At 45.5% G+C, this 18,572-nt stretch overlaps 1 protein-coding gene across 1 annotated transcript; it reads right to left on the bottom strand.

The window, feature by feature from the left end:
* Window positions 1–933: 933 nt before the first annotated feature.
* CALM1 (calmodulin 1) lies at window positions 934–11,667 on the bottom strand. The gene is made up of 6 exons (XM_003408819.4): window positions 11,484–11,667; window positions 8,789–8,819; window positions 7,730–7,873; window positions 5,571–5,677; window positions 5,027–5,162; window positions 934–4,857 (listed from the first exon to the last, which is right to left on the bottom strand). Exons 1-6 carry the CDS (start codon window positions 11,484–11,486, stop codon window positions 4,829–4,831), a joined length of 450 nt encoding a protein of 149 aa, XP_003408867.1. The 5' UTR covers window positions 11,487–11,667; the 3' UTR covers window positions 934–4,828.
* Window positions 11,668–18,572: the final 6,905 nt, after the last annotated feature.

Genomic DNA, 18,572 nt, shown 5'->3' with positions numbered 1-18,572 from the left:
AGTGGTAGCTTCCTATTTCCATCCTGGGATAAGGGCGAAGTCACTTAATCATCAGTTTCTCTGACCCACGTTCCAGTATTACATCAGTCTTAATAGCAAGCACCCAATATAGAGCTGCTGACATCTTAACTCCATTTGTCATCCCCAGACACACAGCACCCCTATGCTACTTTGCCTCCCACCCTTTACGCTGCATTTTCAATCAATTTAAACAAGTGATGCCAAGCCAACTTGCTCAGAATCCTAGGAAGCCACAGGTAGAAGGTATCTTATTTTTCCAAGGAAACTAAGGCCCACAAGGGGTAAAAAACACACCTGGGGCTACAGACAGTCAGAACCAAAACTGGAAGCCAGGCCTAAGTCTGAGGACTCTGGCAGTGCCCACGTCCTTGTACTGCAGTTCCAGCCCCTGTAGACAGGAGGAGCTATTTAAACACCCCCTGGAGATGTGTCCCAAGGGGTCTGGTCACAGCAGGTGATTACCCTGTGATCGTGCCCCTTCTTTTAAGCTTCTGTGCAGAGTGGGAAAGGAAATGGGTGAGGCAGTCTGGGAAAGATCTGTCTGGAAACAGATGGCGGCAAGGGGGTGGTCTTTCCTGCCAGAAGTCCTCATCTAGGAACTAGGTCTGGGGCAGTGCTGATTCATGAGAAGGTTTCAGCTCCAAGGCTCTGAATGGATGTTGCCTCTCACCCGGTTCCTCAGCTGACTGGCTCTTGCCGTTGCAAAGGGATGCTCTTATATAATTTGAAATGCCTTTCTTATTTAAAAAAAGTATATTTGTTCACACAATTCCTCAAAAGACTTGCAGTAACACTGAGGTCAATGGGAAATGAATCCTTTTATGGTGTAAACTTTCTGCATAAAGCAAGCATGGACACATTCATAGGTCAAGACATTGGGTTAACATGTCAGCTATTAACACTCGCTGTGAGGGGGAATCCACTTGAGGGCAACAGGTTTGGTTTTTTTTTTTTTTTTTTCCGTTTATTAACACTCCTAGCTACTTACAACTAAGGCTGTAGTGGACGTGTCTCTGGTACTTCTGGCCTCTCACTCTCGCCTCTACACCACAGTCCAGGTGGAATTACATCCGCGGACAGGTCCATCTTGTTCAGAGAGTAAAAGGGATCGAGAGCTATGCAAACTAAAAACCTACACGGTTCGCAGTTAGAGATGAAAGGCTGCAGAAATGTTTATTGAATACAGTGCCAGGTTTATAAATAAAACTTATTTACAATTTCCATAGAGTTGGTCCCCCATCAGAGAGGTGGTTAAATCTCCAAAAACAGTTCATCTCAAAATTTACAGAAACATTCAAGTACATCTCGTCGTCAAATAGCCATGGTGAAGGGCAACCTCCGTAACAAAAGAACTGCCACCATCTCTGCTACAGAGGTGTTTAATGAACAGTATAAGCGATTTGGAGAAAGAACACACACTCCACCTGTGCTGCTACCTTCTTCCTCCAAGGGGTACAGACAGACAGCGAAGAATCTCTGTCTCCTACAACTTCAAGGGATAAAAATCGCAACTACCAGGTGAAGGGAGAGATTAATAAGACACAGCAGTGGAATCTAGTCACTGCCTGAAGGGTAAATGTAGTGAGGCTACCCAAAGAACCAAACCAAACCCAGTGCCGTCGAGTCGATTCCGACTCATAGCGACCCTATAGGACAGAGTAGAACTGCCCCATAGTTTCCAAGGAGCGCCTGGTGGATTTCAACCACCGGCCCCTTGGTTAGCAGCCGTAGCACTTAACCACTGCACCACCAGGGTTTCCAGTGAGGATATACAATAAGCAATTCAAATATTTGAAGTAATCGAATGAATGAAGAGCAGTTGCGACCAAATTTACATTCGGTGGTTAAGATAATGTTCCCAGTATGCCAAGAGGCTGAGAATACACTATTCCTCTGTCGTTGACACCGCAGCACGAGGCCGAATGGACAGCTGTTCGTTACAATATTGGTACAAGTACAATCAGACATGCATTTATAAAGAGAATATAAAAATATGTACAAGAGCAAATTTCCAATGGGTTTAAGTTGCCGAAAGACGCCAATTAAAAGTGTGCAAAAATTCATTTGTCCAAAAAAAAAAATCAGAAAAAACCTTCCTTGACAACAGGGCGTCGGAAGCCCATCTGAAATGTCAAGATACATTTGCCTTGCTCAATACCTACCCCAAACAGACGGAGAACAAAACTATGAAAGCGTTTGCCAAGTACTCAGAGGGTTTTTTTTTTATGGGAAGTCTCAGGCTAAAGCGGGATGCCAGTTGAACTAGTCACTTCGTGTATATAAATGTATGTATATATTTATAGAACAGTTAGAAGTAGGGGCAAGAGTTTACAGGAGGGTGACGAGGAAGGTGCCAACCAACATTGAGTACTGCCCAACATCCTGCTATTTCTTCTCACAAACTGATGCAGACTGCCAACACCCAACCCCAGGGCTAGTTGTCCCCCCAAATGTCAGGGGAAAGTACCAAGGCTCTGCCTCACCTATGCACCAAACGGGCACTCAAGAGTTCCCTGGGGAAAGGTTTCTGGAGGATCCAGGCCACCCAAGAATCTGGTTTCAAAGGTAGTCCTTAGGATAGGCTGTTGAACCATAAAATGGAGTCCACCCAGCTTCTAAAAAGAGACTTGGTAAAAGATTAAATTTTTTAGATCAATCAATCCCTCCCCCCCTTTAAAATTACTGAGAGCTCATTGAGCACAGCCCCCCTGAGAAACATCCAGGTCATGAACTCATTCAAAGGTCTCCTGCAGACATTCCTGGAGCCCCACTCCTTCTATCTCACCAAAAGAAGAGAAACACCAACGTAGTCTTAGGTGTTCCTTCAGTCAGGGAAGAATGAAGGTCTGCCCTTAGTTCCTAGGATCAACCTCTCCCCAGTCCAAGCACCAGTCGCAGAAGCAGATGGGCAGTGTCCCCTCTCCACTGCTCTTACCCACCCCTCTGGCAAAAAACCTAACAAGCTGCAAAATACCAGAAAGACAGGGAGTAGGAGAGGGAGAAGCCAGGGGGCGCGACAGATCAGTTCCGGATGCACCCAGCTGGCTGCCAAGAGCTTCCTGCTCCTAAGCAGCCTGCCACTGTTCTCTGGCAAATTAAAACCACCCACACAGACTCCAATCTCCTTGCTAATAAGATACAACCAGTTAACACTCAGAAAAAACGCACACGCGGCCTTCGTTTCAAAAAAAATTTTTTGACATCTTTAAACGGGCTTTTTCAATAGGCCAATCCCACCACAAGGACCAGTACCGGCATCCCTTAGTTTGGATTACAGGTTTATAATTAGACACAAAATTCACTCTGGACTGCAATTCTCTCAAGCTGAAGGCTAGCATTAGTTTCACTTAAGGGAAAAAAGCAAAGTCAACTTACAAGAAAAAAAGTTTAAGTATAGTCATGGATCAAAAGGTGACTGGTAGTATCTTTTAGGCATGAAGAGACTGGCTTAGAAGTGACTACTGCTTCTACCACACACAGCGAGGACTGAGTTACAGACGCACTAAATCACGTCTCTTGCACAGATGGTCTCCAGTAGTTACATGAAACAGGTAATCAGCAGCACAACCAAGAACCCCTAAAAATACATGCTTAAGAGAAGTGTGTTTTTTCTTTCCATCATAAGAGCGCTGTTGCCTGAAGAGGTCATTAAAAGTTACTATCATTTGCCTCCCCCAAGCCCAGTGAAAAAGCAACTAGAACTACATGTCTGTAAATGGGATGAAGCCATCGGTATCTGCTTGGTTTTAGGCAAGGTCTTGGGCCCCTTGGTTGGTTCCTTTGGAGGGAGGGGAGCCCAATGCTGGGCTATGGGCATTTAACTACACATTGGCCTCCCCTCCAACTCCCCTGTCCCCGTTTAGATCTCAGCTTTACAAAGCATTTAACACGACTTTAAGTTAATGGTCTTTTATTGGAAAAAAAAAAAAAAAAAAACTACCATTTACAACTTGGAATGGACGTAAATTGTCATTTCTTGAACAGCAATGTTGATGGTTGTGCTGGAGTCCACAGCCCAGCCCACTCTGCTGGCTCCAAGCCACGGTTCAGGAGGTTTTTAAAACAGAGAGTCCAAAGATGCTCCCTCGGTCAAGGTTTCTTTTGTAAAAATTTGTGTGGATGGTGACAGACTGACACCTGGGTCACTCTAGCACAATGCAGACGGTAAACCAGCATACAGAGGCAGGCATGCTGCCAGCGTGTGTCACCACTGCCATGGGTCGGAGCACACGGGAGTACAAGAGGACCGTCCTACCAGTAGGGCTATGTCTCACCAGGTCATCCCTCACCCATTTCTCTGCACATCACCCCGAGGTAAACGAATCACAAATGTGTGTTCTCAGTAAACCAGCCACGGTTTATACTAACAAAGTGAACTAGAACCCATCTGGACAGGTTTTGAGTTTGTTTTTGCATTTTTCGTTTTTAATACAAATGCCTGACTGTGCTCAATCGTCAAGCTGCATGCATGAAAAACTGGCCAGCCCAAACGGTGTGTTCATCACCAGCAGATGGAACTTTAAGGAGTCCACTAAGTGCTTCCTCACCTTTAAGGAATAGAACAAGTATTTATATTGTCAAACTGAGGTGTAGCTTGATCTTTAGGGGACACGACCACCAACCAATACATGCAGATTGTGTGTGTGTGTGTATGTGCGTGGACAGAAGGTACTTCTGACATTCGGTTTTGCTATACAGAAACAGAATGAATAAATGAACTTTTTTTTTTTTTTTTTGCAAGAGGTATAAGTAAAAGATTCAATTTGATTCTTCTAGAGGGGGGGAAAAAGGAGCTGAAAGCAGGTCTTCATTTTGCAGTCATCATCTGTACGAATTCTGAAAAGACAAACAATCGTAACGTTTGGTTATCTTCAAAAGCAGTTTGAATGAACAGCTCTGCTCTGCATACAATGAAGTCAGTGAACATCTAGTGATGCAATTAGATTGTTTCTAGAGCCTAAAGGCAAGTCTCCTAAATACTCAGCTCAAGAATGTAGTGTTTTACCTTCATAGTTGACTTGCCCGTCGCCATCAATGTCTGCTTCTCTGATCATTTCATCTACTTCTTCATCTGTTAGTTTTTCTCCTAAGTTTGTCATGACGTGACGTAGCTCTGCCGCGCTGATGTAGCCATTGCCATCCTGTGAACAATCAGCAATTCTTCGGTTATGGAAGGTGGTTCAGCGCGCCAAGTAACTCTTTTCTTTTACTTAATTAAGCCTGCTCAAGCAACTGCCGACTCTGCTCCTGCCCACAATTCTCGGATCTCCAGTTCCCCACCTCCACCTACTACATGCACACAGGCAGCTAACACAGAATACATGGGGGATATTGGAAAGCCAACAGACACAGTGACAATCAAGAGACTTGGTTCAAAATTTCACTATCGATAAAGTTACTGACAATAGGTAAGGATATTGGAAAGTGAGACTTCAGAGGCTCAGGCGGTCAGGGCAGGTGTTCTGCCTCTAACAGACTATTACAGCTTTTAGAACTAATGGCCAAAAAGCTGTGCTTGTGTACTGTCTGCAACACAGATGCAAGATTACCTTGTCAAAGACTCGGAATGCCTCGCGGATTTCTTCCTCGCTGTCTGTGTCTTTCATTTTTCTAGCCATCATAGTCAAAAATTCCGGGAAGTCAATGGTGCCATTACCTCGAATTAAAAAACAAAAAGCTCATGTAAAATAAGCACTCCGGGAATGCTACTCTCAGTAAGAATTTTAGAACCGCTGTGTAAGATACTAAGCACTTCTTGAAGAAAGTGGCAAATTATTTTATGAAGTTGAACCATGTAAAACTGCCGTTTTTGTAGGTTTAAAATGTTCACTATCTCTCGGAAATTTCATGGGATTCTACGTAAAAATCAGTACCCAGGGAAGCATTTTATGATGCAAAAGAAACGGCGCCCCTAGACTCGTGACCACTGCAGGCGGTGCAGTCCAAGGGCAACGGTGCGCGCAGCACCACAGGCTGGACCTTTCCAGGTGGACTGAGGCACTGGCAGGTGCCCTCCCCTAAGCTAGCGCGCTCCCTCGGGTCTTACTCCGCAGTGGCTAACGAGGCTAATGGCCTAGAAGGCCTACCTTTGGGTGGCAAGTTTATAAAAAATGTTTCCGGAGAGGAAAGGATTATGAGAGAGTAAACTGACTTTGTTATGCCACGGGCTGTGAAGTCTTAGAAGGACATTTCTCAGCCACGGCACAGTAAGTCACTAAATTGTTTTCTCCCCCAACTCAAGTTTCTTTATGCCCCATTAAAGCCATGTGGTTTCACAGTTCGGGCCACTAACACAAAACTGTGTCAGAACAACCTTCTATAGCCAGTATTCCAAACAACTCCTTCTCTACAACCAAGAGTTAGAGGAAAATCATAAAGATGAGCCCCTAGATCAACAGGGTAACCTGAATTACTTGACAACAGAATTGGGAAAAACAAAGCCTTAGGTTAAGTTACTCATCTCACCAGTGCCTTAAAATCAAAACAACTTAAAGGTCCCCTCAAGTCCTTCCGGCCTCCCAAATGTTAAAGCGTTACTATTACTCATGCAAGACAAAATAAATTAACTGAAGTGACATCTTCAGCGATGTCCTTAGTTCCTGTTTTATCTATTCATTACAAACACTGGATTCTGCAGCCTGGTACAACTCCCACTTGGTTCCACACAACCTGAGGGCCTCACACACCTCTCTAGTCTATGCCAGTTACCCGGGGTTTACAGAAAACAGGAGGGGCCATCCCACATTCCCTTGACAGTCAAAATAGAGAGAACGACAGTCTCTTTTTCTAAAATAATTTAAGAATTAAAGAATGAAAATCTTCACAAGTAGCTCAAATGGGCTGAAACTTTTGCCAAAAAGCTTAATTGAAACCCTTGGGCTTCTGAATGTATGTGACTAAATATATGTATTTCTACTAAACCTCCTTACAGTATATCCTTAAATGGCTACTATCAAGTCAGTTATCTAGAAAGTACAGTCTAGATCTAAAATGCTTAAGTTTTTTAGCTTTTCTTTCAAAAATCATGTTTTATAATGTATTATGGTGGCGTATACATGATTTACAGGTAGACGTGGGGGGTACTCAAAAAGTGTTTATTGAAGGAAATGAGCAAAAGGGCTGCTGAATAGGTGACCAATGCCACGGGCGCTACCGCGTGCTCACTCCAGCTCTGCACACCTCCTGCAGCTTCCCCTTCTGCTTTAGTTCTGTACGTCTGCTCTCTACGGTCATCACACACTCCACCTCCAAACTTTGCGTGAGCCTCAAAACTGGTCAATGGCACGTCTGCAGCTCACACTGCACTCAGCTGCGTGTTAACTTCTAAGAGCGCTCTTCACCCACTTCACGTGGGGTCCTCCTCCTAATAGACAATAAGCTTTCTGAAAAACTGATCTGTGGCTACTTATTTTTCTTTCCCCCACAGGCCTCAGCGCAGACTCATGGGCCAGTTGATAAAGACTGAGCTGTAAGTCACGGCAAGTACTAAAGAACAATACAGTGATCCAATCCAGGAAATGTTCTGGACAGTGAGCTGAGCCAAGGGCAGGCCCATAAGCTTCTGTTTTAATTGTCAGTGGCCGTAAGGCAACCACAGAAAGGATCTTTGCACATTTGCTTTGCTCTGGGGACCTGAAAGACAATCTTGTAACACGTATGAACTTGAATTACACAATACTTGCTCACATTCACAGTTCTAAAGCCTTACCATCAGCGTCCACTTCATTGATCATATCCTGTAATTCAGCTTCTGTGGGGTTCTGACCCAGTGACCTCATGACAGTTCCAAGTTCCTTTGTTGTGATGGTGCCGTCACCATCTTTATCGAATAGGGAGAAAGCTTCCTTGAATTCTGAAAACAAAAGTTTACCCTTTAGAACAGAAGTCTTTATTCCAAACGGCCACAATATACATTTCCCTGGGGACTGCCAAAGCAAGCCATCCAAGTTGGGCAAGTTATCAGAAACTGCTTGGTCTTTACAGTTACTGAAATAAAGACCTCAGGAGTCCTGTCGGACTGGCCTTCAATAAACAGCCCACAAATCAAACACTGTTCTTGATGACCAACTCTATAAAGACACACTACAGTCTCTCATTTCTAAAGGCTAAGCTCAAATATGATTTAATTAGTCTTAAGTCCAATCACATGTGAAGACAGGTCCACGTGTTCCCTAAAGGTTCTTTCCTGTTAGATTTCTGCAGCCATAAGAACTCACTGTTTCCTAGCAACATGAAAAGGTTACTCACAATGTGCCTTCCCAGGTAACCTGTGTGTTCTCTCGACACAGTGGTAGAATACTTTAGAGGCACTTCTGGTTTCATAAAGAGAAACTCTCTCAAAACAAGCATTCCAGAGAACGGTAAAAGCTAAAATCTACATTAACGTAGCTCCCTTCCCAGCTTATGGCAATGGTCCTAACACCCATGTCCCTTAATTTTAGGATAGGAAGGACAAGTTTTCATGGGGGGTTACTAAAAAACCTGCAGCAAAAGAATTTTAAAGCAAATTTTTGAGTAAGCAGGCACGGTGCAATTGCAGCGCTGTACTGAGTGGACAGTCTTAGTTCCACTTCCTTTCACGTTATTATCGCTGAAGTTTGGCAGGGAAGAGTAACACCTCACCTGAATTATTTCTTATTGTTTTCATTTGACTAAATTCTTAAAACATCTACTCAGGCTCTTGTGGGGGGAGGGGAAGAGGCGTCACCAAAACTAAGTCAGCGCCTAGTTCCGGCCTTCTGGGCACTCCTGGGAGTCACCTACTCACCAGCAATCTGTTCTTCGGTCAGCTGATCGGCCTACACGGAGAAAGGAAAGACTGTAATTCAGTCCCTGACAGTATGGTTGAGATCAACATTATACTTTTAACGTTGTACGCTTTCAAAAATCCAAAAAAAAAAAACAAAAAAAAACCTTTGAGAACTTCAGCTATGTCATTTAGTAAAAACAATTAGAATAAAGAGAGCCCTTTATGCTATTACAAAAAGAAAGGAGGCGGCAGCAACTGCTGCTTCAGGTTTTCTTTTCTGGGCCTACAGCTCAGAGCTTTGCCCCAGTCCAACTAGGAGGGGTCAGTCCATCATTTGAAAAATGGCACCTCTAGTGGCAAAAGGCCCGGTGGCACTGGCTGCAGAGGCAGACTCTGAGAAAGAGCGCCACCTACTGCACCAGCAACGCCGCCGCAGTCCCTGCTTGCATCCAAGAAGGGACCCAGCCTGCCCCGCCACCACCGCAGTCAGCCACCAGGATTGGCCACCGGGATCTCATCCAGGGTCAGGCTTTTAGCACACCTTGCGCATTGCTGCCGGCGCTCCAGATCTCCAAACTGACATTATGTAATGGCACTGAGGTGGATTAACAAGCTTTTAGATCCATTTTATGAGATACAATTAAGTGGAAAAAATAAGTATATAGCAGTGGGTTACTCCACCAACTTCATTTCCATGTAATAAATGCTTTCCAATCATTTAAATTACGCAGTTATTTGTTAAAAGCCTACCGTTTACAATGGCTAATGTCCTTGGTCAAACTACCCTGTGATTCAGAAGCCAAACTAGAAATCTTAAAACCGAGCTGCTCCGAAAATGCAAAAACTAAGCACACACAAAGCTATTCAACAATTACTGAGACCATGCCCCTCTCTTTTCTGGAAGGGAGGAAGGAACTACCTGTTGGAGACTACTGACCCTCCTCACCTTAAGAACAGCACAAGTACTGCTCATAACACTCTGCCCAAGCTGGTAATGGCCACGAAGGTGAATTCTCACTTGTTATGTGGTCTCTGCAACAGTGAACCTGTGCCTTCAGCCAGAGGAATTCAGATCTCAAGGAGAGCTAACAAGTATTTTGGTTTTTAAGGAAGAACGCCTAATGAAGTCGGTTACAAAGCCCTAATACAAAGCTGGTGACATGTGAAAACGGAAATTTTCACAATAGGAATTGTTACCCCAACATATTAATGTCAGGGAAAAAAACTTTCTATCCCTTCCTTTCTATCCCAATCACCGCAAGCTGGTTTTCTTTAGATCATATGGAGGAACCACGATGATTTATGTAACGCCAGAGAGACGTCTGTCTTGTACAACAGGAAGCGATGCCACACCTCGCAAGAGAAACTGTCACCTTACTGGGTAGAACAGTCCCAACTCAGCATCCGCCTTCCTCGACGACTAACCCCAACCCCCCAAATCGTCCTGACTTAGAGGACAAAGGTGCTCCCTAACCCGGCTAGGAGCCATCACCCCACCCCGCAGGCCAAAAACCGGGCCGGCGAGGCAGGAAGGGGGCTGTGGAAAACACCCAGGGAGGCGCACGGCCGCATGTGGCCATCTAAAAGCTGCAGAGAAGGCGGAAACCGTGGAGGGCATCTCCCTGCGGACTGGGAAGTGGCGCGGATCCGGGAGGAAGGCCAGGCACCGGGCAGGGCAAGGGTGCGTGCCCCGAGGGCAGGGGGCGTGGTAGCCCCCACTCCCGCTTGCATCCGGGGCAAGAGGCGGGCGGGGGGCCAAGGGCGCCCCCACCTCCCACCCGGGGCTGCTCCCCCGGCTGCAAGCCCGGCGCGCCGCCTCCTCCCGGAGCAGAAACTTCGCGTCTCTAATGGAAACCGCGCCGAGAGCCAGCTCCCTCCTCCCCCGCCCCCTCCGCCCCAATTAGCGCGAGCGGGGCGCCTCCCGCGGGAGGGCCTCCTGGGCTCCGCGGCTCGCGCGCCCGCACTGCTGCATCGAGTGGGGGGCTGCGAAACGGGGAGACCGGAGGCTGGCAACGCCGCAGGGCCCCGCCCGGGAGCAGAGCGGCCGGCCCGCGCTTCCGCCCTCTCCGCCCCCCACCCTTCGCCTTCCTGCCCCCACCCCACCCTTCCCGGCTCCTTCCTTCCCAGCCCACGCCTGCGCCGCGCCCCCCGGGAGGAGGGGAGCGCAGCGCGAGGAAGGCGCCCCGCGGAGGCAGCCGGGGGGGGGGGGGGGACGCCGACAGCACCCCACCCCCTGCTCCTGCCCCGGCAATGTGCGCCACCGGCTCGCCCCAACCCATTCATTCTCCGCGGTCCGCCGCCCCGCCTCCTCGGGCCGGGGGTGAGGGGCCTGTGCCCGGCCCCGCCCGGACTCCCCGCCCTTGGGGCCCCGCCGGGGCTCGGCGCTGCGGGAAGCCGGGTGCGGCACGCTGTAGGCAGTGGGTGCGGGGCTGGGGGGAGTGGATGCGGAAGGCCCTGGTGCAGCTGCGGCCCGAGCGCTGGCGCCGCCAGCCCACGGCCGAGACCAGCTCCGAGGGGAACGAGACCGCAATTTAAATGAGGATCCCCGACCCAGGAAACCAAGATGCAATTCTGAAATGCATTCTTCTCATCCGCAGCTGCTGCGTAACACCCGGAAAACAGGGAAAAACCCTCACAAATTATAAAATAAAAAAACCTAGGAAGGGAAAAGCATGGGCAGTTGCTGCGCCGGTGCCTGCCACTCGCGACCTACCATGGTGCTAGCGAAGAGAGGAAGCGCACAAGGAGCGAGGGTGGCTGCACCAGCACAGGGGCTGTGACGGCGGGGGTGCCTCTGCTGCTTCTGCGGCGGCCGCTGCTGCTGCTGCTACTGCTAAGGCGCCGGGTGCGGTGCGCGCTGTGCCGCCGCCGCCTGCGCCGCTGCCGACTGGGAGTAACACCGCCGCGTCCGCGAGACTCCTAGCAGCACTGCCGAAGCGCGAGCCTGCGCCCCGCGGTATATATAAGGCGCGCCGTATCCCTCCGCCGCGGTCGCAGCCGCCCAGCTCAGCGCCGCGCTGCGGCGGCCGGGCCTCGCCCGCCTGGCCCCGCCCCCGGCGCGCCCGCTCTCCCGCCGCCTCCTGCGCGCCCGCTGCTGCAGGCCGAGGCCGGGGAGGGGGTCGGGGGGAACTCGGCGCGGGGCGAGCGGTGGCCGGGCAGGTGCGCCGAGGGGTCCTCGCCGCGGGGAGCGAATGCCTGCACAGCCCCGGCCTGGGCGTGGCCCTGCGTGGGGAGGCCGTGCGCCCCAGCCCCCAGCCCCACCCCCACCCTGTGTAACCGCACATACACCCCAACATCTCCGACCGCCGGAGCCGGCCAGCCGGGTCCTGCTCGCCTTGGAGTCCCCTGCGGGCCGACCCTGATCCGGGGCCGCGGGGAGGTGGAGGCAGAGGAGCTGACCACGCACTTCCAGCTGCCAGGGGCTGGAGGGCGCAAGGCTGGGCCACAGGTTTCCTCGTGGAAGAAATGGGTCGGACGTTTTTCTTCACGAAATTTGAAGCAGTATCTGTGCAAATAATATATACTCAATTGCTAAGTCCATGTCATGCTCACGTATGCTTAGCCAGTTTTATTTCACTGTCTTTACGTTTCTACTGAATGATTTTTAGTATGCCTGAATTATATTTCTCTCCTACTGTTTTTCTCTTTTTTCCTATGGAAAATACTATTTATTCTGGCTCAGCACTTACTGAAATTAATGTACCTATGCATCTTGTACGGACCTTAAAACTTATGCTTTAAAAAAAATTTTTTTTTCATTTTCCTGGTCTTGAGAGAGATCAGAATATTGATAAATCCTTAGAAACAAAAGGTTTAAAAAAAAAAAATCCCCTAGATTACAGCTGGACCTCACAGCTATTTGCCTCTACTGTGAAGACAGACCGTATTTAACCTACGATCTTGATTATATTACTTTTGTAAACCGTATCTTTAAATTTACTGATGTTTTCAATTTTTCTGTAAAGTAGGGGGAAAAAAGACAATTTCAGTCATTAATTTGAAGCCCAGAGCTTGTTTAAAAAAAAAAAAAAATTGTGACAAAATGCTGCAGTTTCGTTTCTTGCCAAGACAGAACACAAAATTTGATCTTTTGTTTACAGGGCCCGGGCAACAGTTGCAAGTTATCATTTGCTTACTCTTTCCGAGAATGTGGCAAAGTGTTTGATTGACATGCTCTGCTAGAAAGGGCTTTGCTTAGTTAGGTTTGTTTCTGGCTTGGACAAAGTCTGCAGAAGGATGCTTTAAAAGAATGGGAAATGTTGAGGCACATCGCAAATGCTACCGGACTTCTAAGGACAACCTCAGACAACATGTCAGCATCTGTGGAGCTGTTCTTCTTTCTGATGTTCCTTCTGGAATCCCACAGAAAGGGTAAACCTGCTGTTCAATGTTTTTAAAAAGCTGCAGAAGCAAGCTAGAGAATGGGGCTGCCTTCCCTTTGCAAATGAGAAGGACGTTATTTGCTTTATAAATCTACTTAAAAAATAATAATAATCCTGTGCTCCTGGGGAAAAACCTGAATGGGAACTAAGTGAACCTATTAATGGGAGAGATGGAAATAAGGGGATGGAAGGGACTAATAAAAAGTCAGTTTAAAGAGTATTTAATAATCCAGTGAGCTACGAGTCTAAGTGGTCAAACACATCCTTAAAACTGCTTCATCCCTGGGGGAATTTATATTCTTCCTGTCAGGCTTTTCATATAGTAGTTAAACACATTTTTAAAACATGATATGCATTGTATGAGTAGAGGGAAATAATGGCCTAGAAATGAAATGTGTTTAATAAGGATTCTCTGGCTTGTTAATGGACCCGCCACTGTCTCATTCTGTTGTACATAGGGTCACTATGAGACGGAACTGACTCAACAGCACCTAACAACAATAATAACAGCTTCAAATCTTCATAATTATTTTGATTCAGGTATTCTCTGAAGTAATATTTTTCCACTGTCACTTAATCTTATTTCCCAAATAAAATACAGTGAATTTATTTTATGACTTTACCTGCTAAAAACTGTTCGCTTCTAAAAGGGCAATAATTTTACTTGTTATAATCAAAGTCATTATTCTGATTCTTCGTGTTTTACCAGCTAGAGTTCACTTTTGGTGATTCTTTAATGTATCAAAGCACGTGTTAGTTTTCAAGTCTATTAGGTCTGTAATGAGGTCATGCTTTACTCGGTTTTATGGCTAGTTTGACACACTGAAATACAAGAAGGTCAAGTGACTTGCCCAAGATCTTACCGTGAGTCAGCGATGGGACATAAAGTAGAGCTTGGGCTCTTGCTCTGGCCTCTGAGATAAGATTATAAGAAATCAGTATCTGGTATTTTTAAAGGTATGATGTTAAGGATTTGTCTATTTCATGAAGTGAATTCTTCTGGCTGACCACTTTGAGGGTGACTGGGTTTTTGTTAAAGTCAAATAGACTCTCATAAATGGATAAACTTCCTAATTTATGGAGGAATCAGCAATTAGGAAAAGAAGCCCCGTTATTGTGATGTCATAATTTTCTAAGAACCACAAAGTCTATGGAACTTTTCGTGATGTTGAGAGGAAAGTGTTCTAATGAAAATTTTTAAATAAAACAACATCAAATGGAAGAAAAGTAGAAGGAATGCAGCCCCAAACCAGGAATCCAAAGTTTGAATGTCATTCCTGTCACTAACCAGATCACTGCACCCCTCTGAGCCTAACAGAAAGAATATAAATACATATATAGACCCATATGTGAAACAAGAGATTTGAACCTGATCTATAAACTCCTTCCAAGTATAAAACCCTGTGTTTGGTATATTGATTATAATACATATGATTCTAAAATATGTAGTATCATAAACCAGTAGCTGTCAAGTCAACTCTGACTTACAGTGACCCCATATGTATCAGAGTAGAACTGTGCTCCATAGGATTTTCAGTGGCTGGCTTTTCAGAAGTAGATTGCCAGGTCTTTCTTCCAAGGTGCCTCTGGGTCAATTCAAACTCCAACCTTTTGGATAGCAACCAAGCACGTTAACCTGTTTGCACCATCCAGGGCCTCGTACATATGTGTATACACACACAGATATACATATATTGAAGATGAAGAGAGCAAATGGAGAAATAGAAATGGTTTAAAGATAAAAACATTTACTAAGCATTGGCAATGGCCAGCCTTGTGCTAAATGCAGGTATTATTTCATCCTCCCACCTACCCTGTGAGGCAGATATCATTATTATTCTTAAACAGAAACTAAGGCACTGAAAGATCCAGTTATCTGCCCAATGTAAGTGGTGGAACCCAGAAATCTAACTCAGAGCCTTAGGAGTTAGGCATTATATTATAGTTGTCTCCTGTAGTTTAATAAAATTTATTTTTAATGTAATGTTTTGAGAAGAAAGCAGCAAAGATTAAGATTAAAATTTGTTTTTTAAAGAGGTACTTCATACCCAAAAATTTAAAATAAGATTACAGGAATATAGTAATGGCTCCATCTTCACACAAGTAACAGAGTGTTTGTGAGAGAAAGCCCAAAACAAAATGCTTAACTTTGTGATGCTTTCTAGCTAGTGGGTATCTCTTACATTGTAGATGAGGCCTAGAGAGGTGAGGAGACTTACCGTCAAACATTCAGTTGATGCCTTTATGTTTTCATCAAAGGAGATGATCGAGGTCTCACCAGCCCCGGGCCTGTTCCTTAGGCCGTGCTGTCTCTCTACGTTATTGGTATTTTAAACTGTCTCTTACAAAGTTCTCTTTAGAGCAAAACCTGATTTTAAAACATCAGCTAATACAAAACAGAAGTATGGCCCTCATTTTTACTAGCATATGTTCACAGGATGTATTTACATATTTAAGTCTGTCTCAGAACAAGGCTGTATTTAATAATATTACTTAATAATGGCACCCTGGTGGCACAGTGGTTAAGAGCTACAGATGCTAACAAAAACGTCAGCAGTTTGAATCCACCAGCCGCTCCTTGGAAATCCTATGGGGCAGTTTTACTCCTATAGGGTTGCTATTATTTGATAATAATATTTACTGTACCTCACCCTCATCTAGGCATCATGAATACAGCAGGCAAAAAGAAAATCCTTGCCTTCATGGGTCTCACATTCTTTTGAGAAAATGACTCCATGTGTGTGTATGTGTGTGTGTTTGATGGTTGGTTGAGTAAGCAGCCCAAATTCATTCGCAGCATATAACCATAGCGTGTCTTCCTGGATGAATTATTCATTTGGAGGATTTTCCTAAAGAAATTTATAACCTCAAACTGGGGCCCTTCTCCAGGAAAAGAAATCTTGTCTCTACCTCTCCACCAGCCCCAGTTCTCTCCTTCTCTATCCCATAGCCCAATAGTAAATTCTTGGATGGTCATCTGCCATTTGGGATTTTCTGTCTCGCTAAACCGAACCTGAACCTCGTTACTGTCGAATCAATGCGCATGCATAGTGACCCTATGTGATGGAGTAGAACCGCCCTATAGGGTTTCCTAGGCTGTAATCTTTACAGAAGCAGATTGCCACATCTTTCTCCACTGAGAGGCTGGTGGGTTTAAACGGCTTTCCTTTTGGTTGGCAGCTGAGCACTTAACCACTGCACCACTTGGCTCCCTTCCACCTCACTGATCCCCAGGAATAGTGAGAACAGATTCTTGCTGTTTGCGTGTGCACTTGCCTTCCACTAAATTTTATACAGGATTGTTATGAAAGCTTTATTATCTCTATCAACAAAATATTTTACCTTATTTTTTTCCATTTTAAAATTTGCTATTATCTTTTATGAATGACTCTTATAGGTAAGGAATAGAGGGAATATTCTTATATAAGATTTAAATTTGAAACCATGTTACCATCGGAACATAATAAGCAAGTCTTAGTACCACCATCACTTTAGCAAATAGGGTCTATTTTGGGTCTCATAATTTTAAGAGAAGCATAGCCATCAATGTTCTGATGTACATTCCATGTTACCGTGTTCACGGGTATATTTAGTTAATGAGCTAAAGGTGCAATATTTCCAAACAGTGCCATTCACCTGGCATTGGGTACCGCATTTCTGTATTTTTTTTTTTTTTTGGTGGTTGTTTTGTTTGTTTAACCTCTTTCCTCTGTGTAGTAGAGGAGACATCTCGCCCTCCATTCCCAGGGCTTGTGCTTGTTTTGCTAGTAGCTGTGGTGATGGATTTTCACTCTATTCCTCTCTGGCCTGTGCCACCTTTGTGACCAAGGTCATGAATATGCAACACAGCCAGCTGGGGTCAGGGATAGAGAGCAGAGCAAATAATTGGCCATTAAAGAGCCTGGACCATGATTGTGGCCTCATTAGCTCTGTACTTTAACCAATTCAGGTTTTCGGTTGCAGGCAGCCAACGGTTCCACAGAACTTAGGAACCAAGTACATGAATTCAGATTCTAAAATGCCCAATGGGCTAAGATCATAGTTTAGTGCTTTCGTTGTTTACTTGAAATTCAAGCTATTTGGGGAGGAGAGGGTGGAATACAGCTGACCTATTGAGCAGTGTATTCCGTTAAGTCATATTGTTTTGGAAATTCTTGAGTCATCATTTTCCTCATATTAATCCAACAGTCAAATGCAAAAGTAACGTTAATCACTATCTGAACAATAACCGGCAACTCTTCATTTCTACCATGTCTTGTACTTTTTGAACCAGGGAGCAGGTCTAAGACTTATCCATGTTAACAGTAGTCACTTAGCAGCTTACAAATGATTTAACAGCTATTCAGTCGAGGGAGATGTGGCCACAGCAGCAAGCTGGAGTGGAAGGTTTTGGAGTGGCTCAGTTTGCCTGAAGAACAGAGCCCGTCACTGAGGTCTTGATATGCAGAAAATGGAACCATGGTGATAAATCAGATAAATGGATGCTGATTGTGGATTGTACCAAATAATGTTGTTGTAGTTGTTAGGTGCCGTCCAGTCAGCTCCAACTCCTGGCAACCCTACGTATAACAGAAAGGAACACTGTCCAGTCCTGCACCAGCCTCACAATCGTTGCTATGTTTGAGCCCATCATTGTAGCCACTGTATCAGTCTATCTTGTTGAAGGTCTTGTTTTTTGCTGACCCTCCACCAAGCATGATATCTTTCTCCTGATACCATGTCCAAAATTACATGCCATTCTCACTTCTAAGGAGCATTCTGGCTGTACCATACTTCCAAGACAGATTTGTTTGTTCTCTGGCAGTCCATGCTATAGTCAACGTTCTTGGCCAACACCATAATTCAACGGCATCAATTCTTCGGTCTTCCTTATTCATTGTCCAGCTTTTGCATGTATATGAGGCAATTGAAAATACCATGGCTTGGGTCAGGCACACCTTAGTGGTATAGTGGTTAAGTGCTTGGCTGCTGACTGAAAGGTTGGTGGTTTGAACCCATCAGCCAATCCGAGGGAGAAAGATGAGGCAGCAGGGGCATGTTATTCAATAGACAAGGGAAGCGTGGTGCTTATGTTGCTTACCAGATTGTTTGTAGTGAGCAATTTCACTTTTTTTTTTTAACCACATCAAAGATTCTGGTTCTAGGTATGGCTGGCATCTGTCTCTCTCCCAACCCCACAACACCTTCCTACAGAATCAAAGCCTCTTTTAGAATTTATAATCCCTGACAGGGGCCAATGACCCAGTATGCAAGGTAAGTAAGGGCTTAACTGTGCTTCTTTACCAATCCATAATGAACAATTTCACAAATTCCCTTATGATAATCTGCCCCTATGTGGTAGTCTGCTTCTGTAAAGATCACAACCTTGGAAACCCTATGGAACATTTTTTTTTTTTTTAATAGGGTCACAATGAGTCCGA

The sequence above is a fragment of the Loxodonta africana genome, chromosome 10 (assembly GCF_030014295.1).
Source record: "Loxodonta africana isolate mLoxAfr1 chromosome 10, mLoxAfr1.hap2, whole genome shotgun sequence".
NCBI classification, from domain to species: Eukaryota; Metazoa; Chordata; class Mammalia; order Proboscidea; family Elephantidae; genus Loxodonta; species Loxodonta africana.
This window is presented reverse-complemented; position numbering and strand designations above follow the sequence as displayed.

Bases quoted from the DNA above. Each gene is read 5' to 3' on its own strand.
- CALM1 (XM_003408819.4), bottom strand. The intron at 5,163-5,570 runs GTAATCTTGCAT...GATTGTTCACAG, and splicing joins CATTCCGAGTCTTTGACAAG to GATGGCAATGGCTACATCAG. The intron at 4,858-5,026 runs GTAAAACACTAC...TTGTCTTTTCAG, and splicing joins CGGGCAAGTCAACTATGAAG to AATTCGTACAGATGATGACT.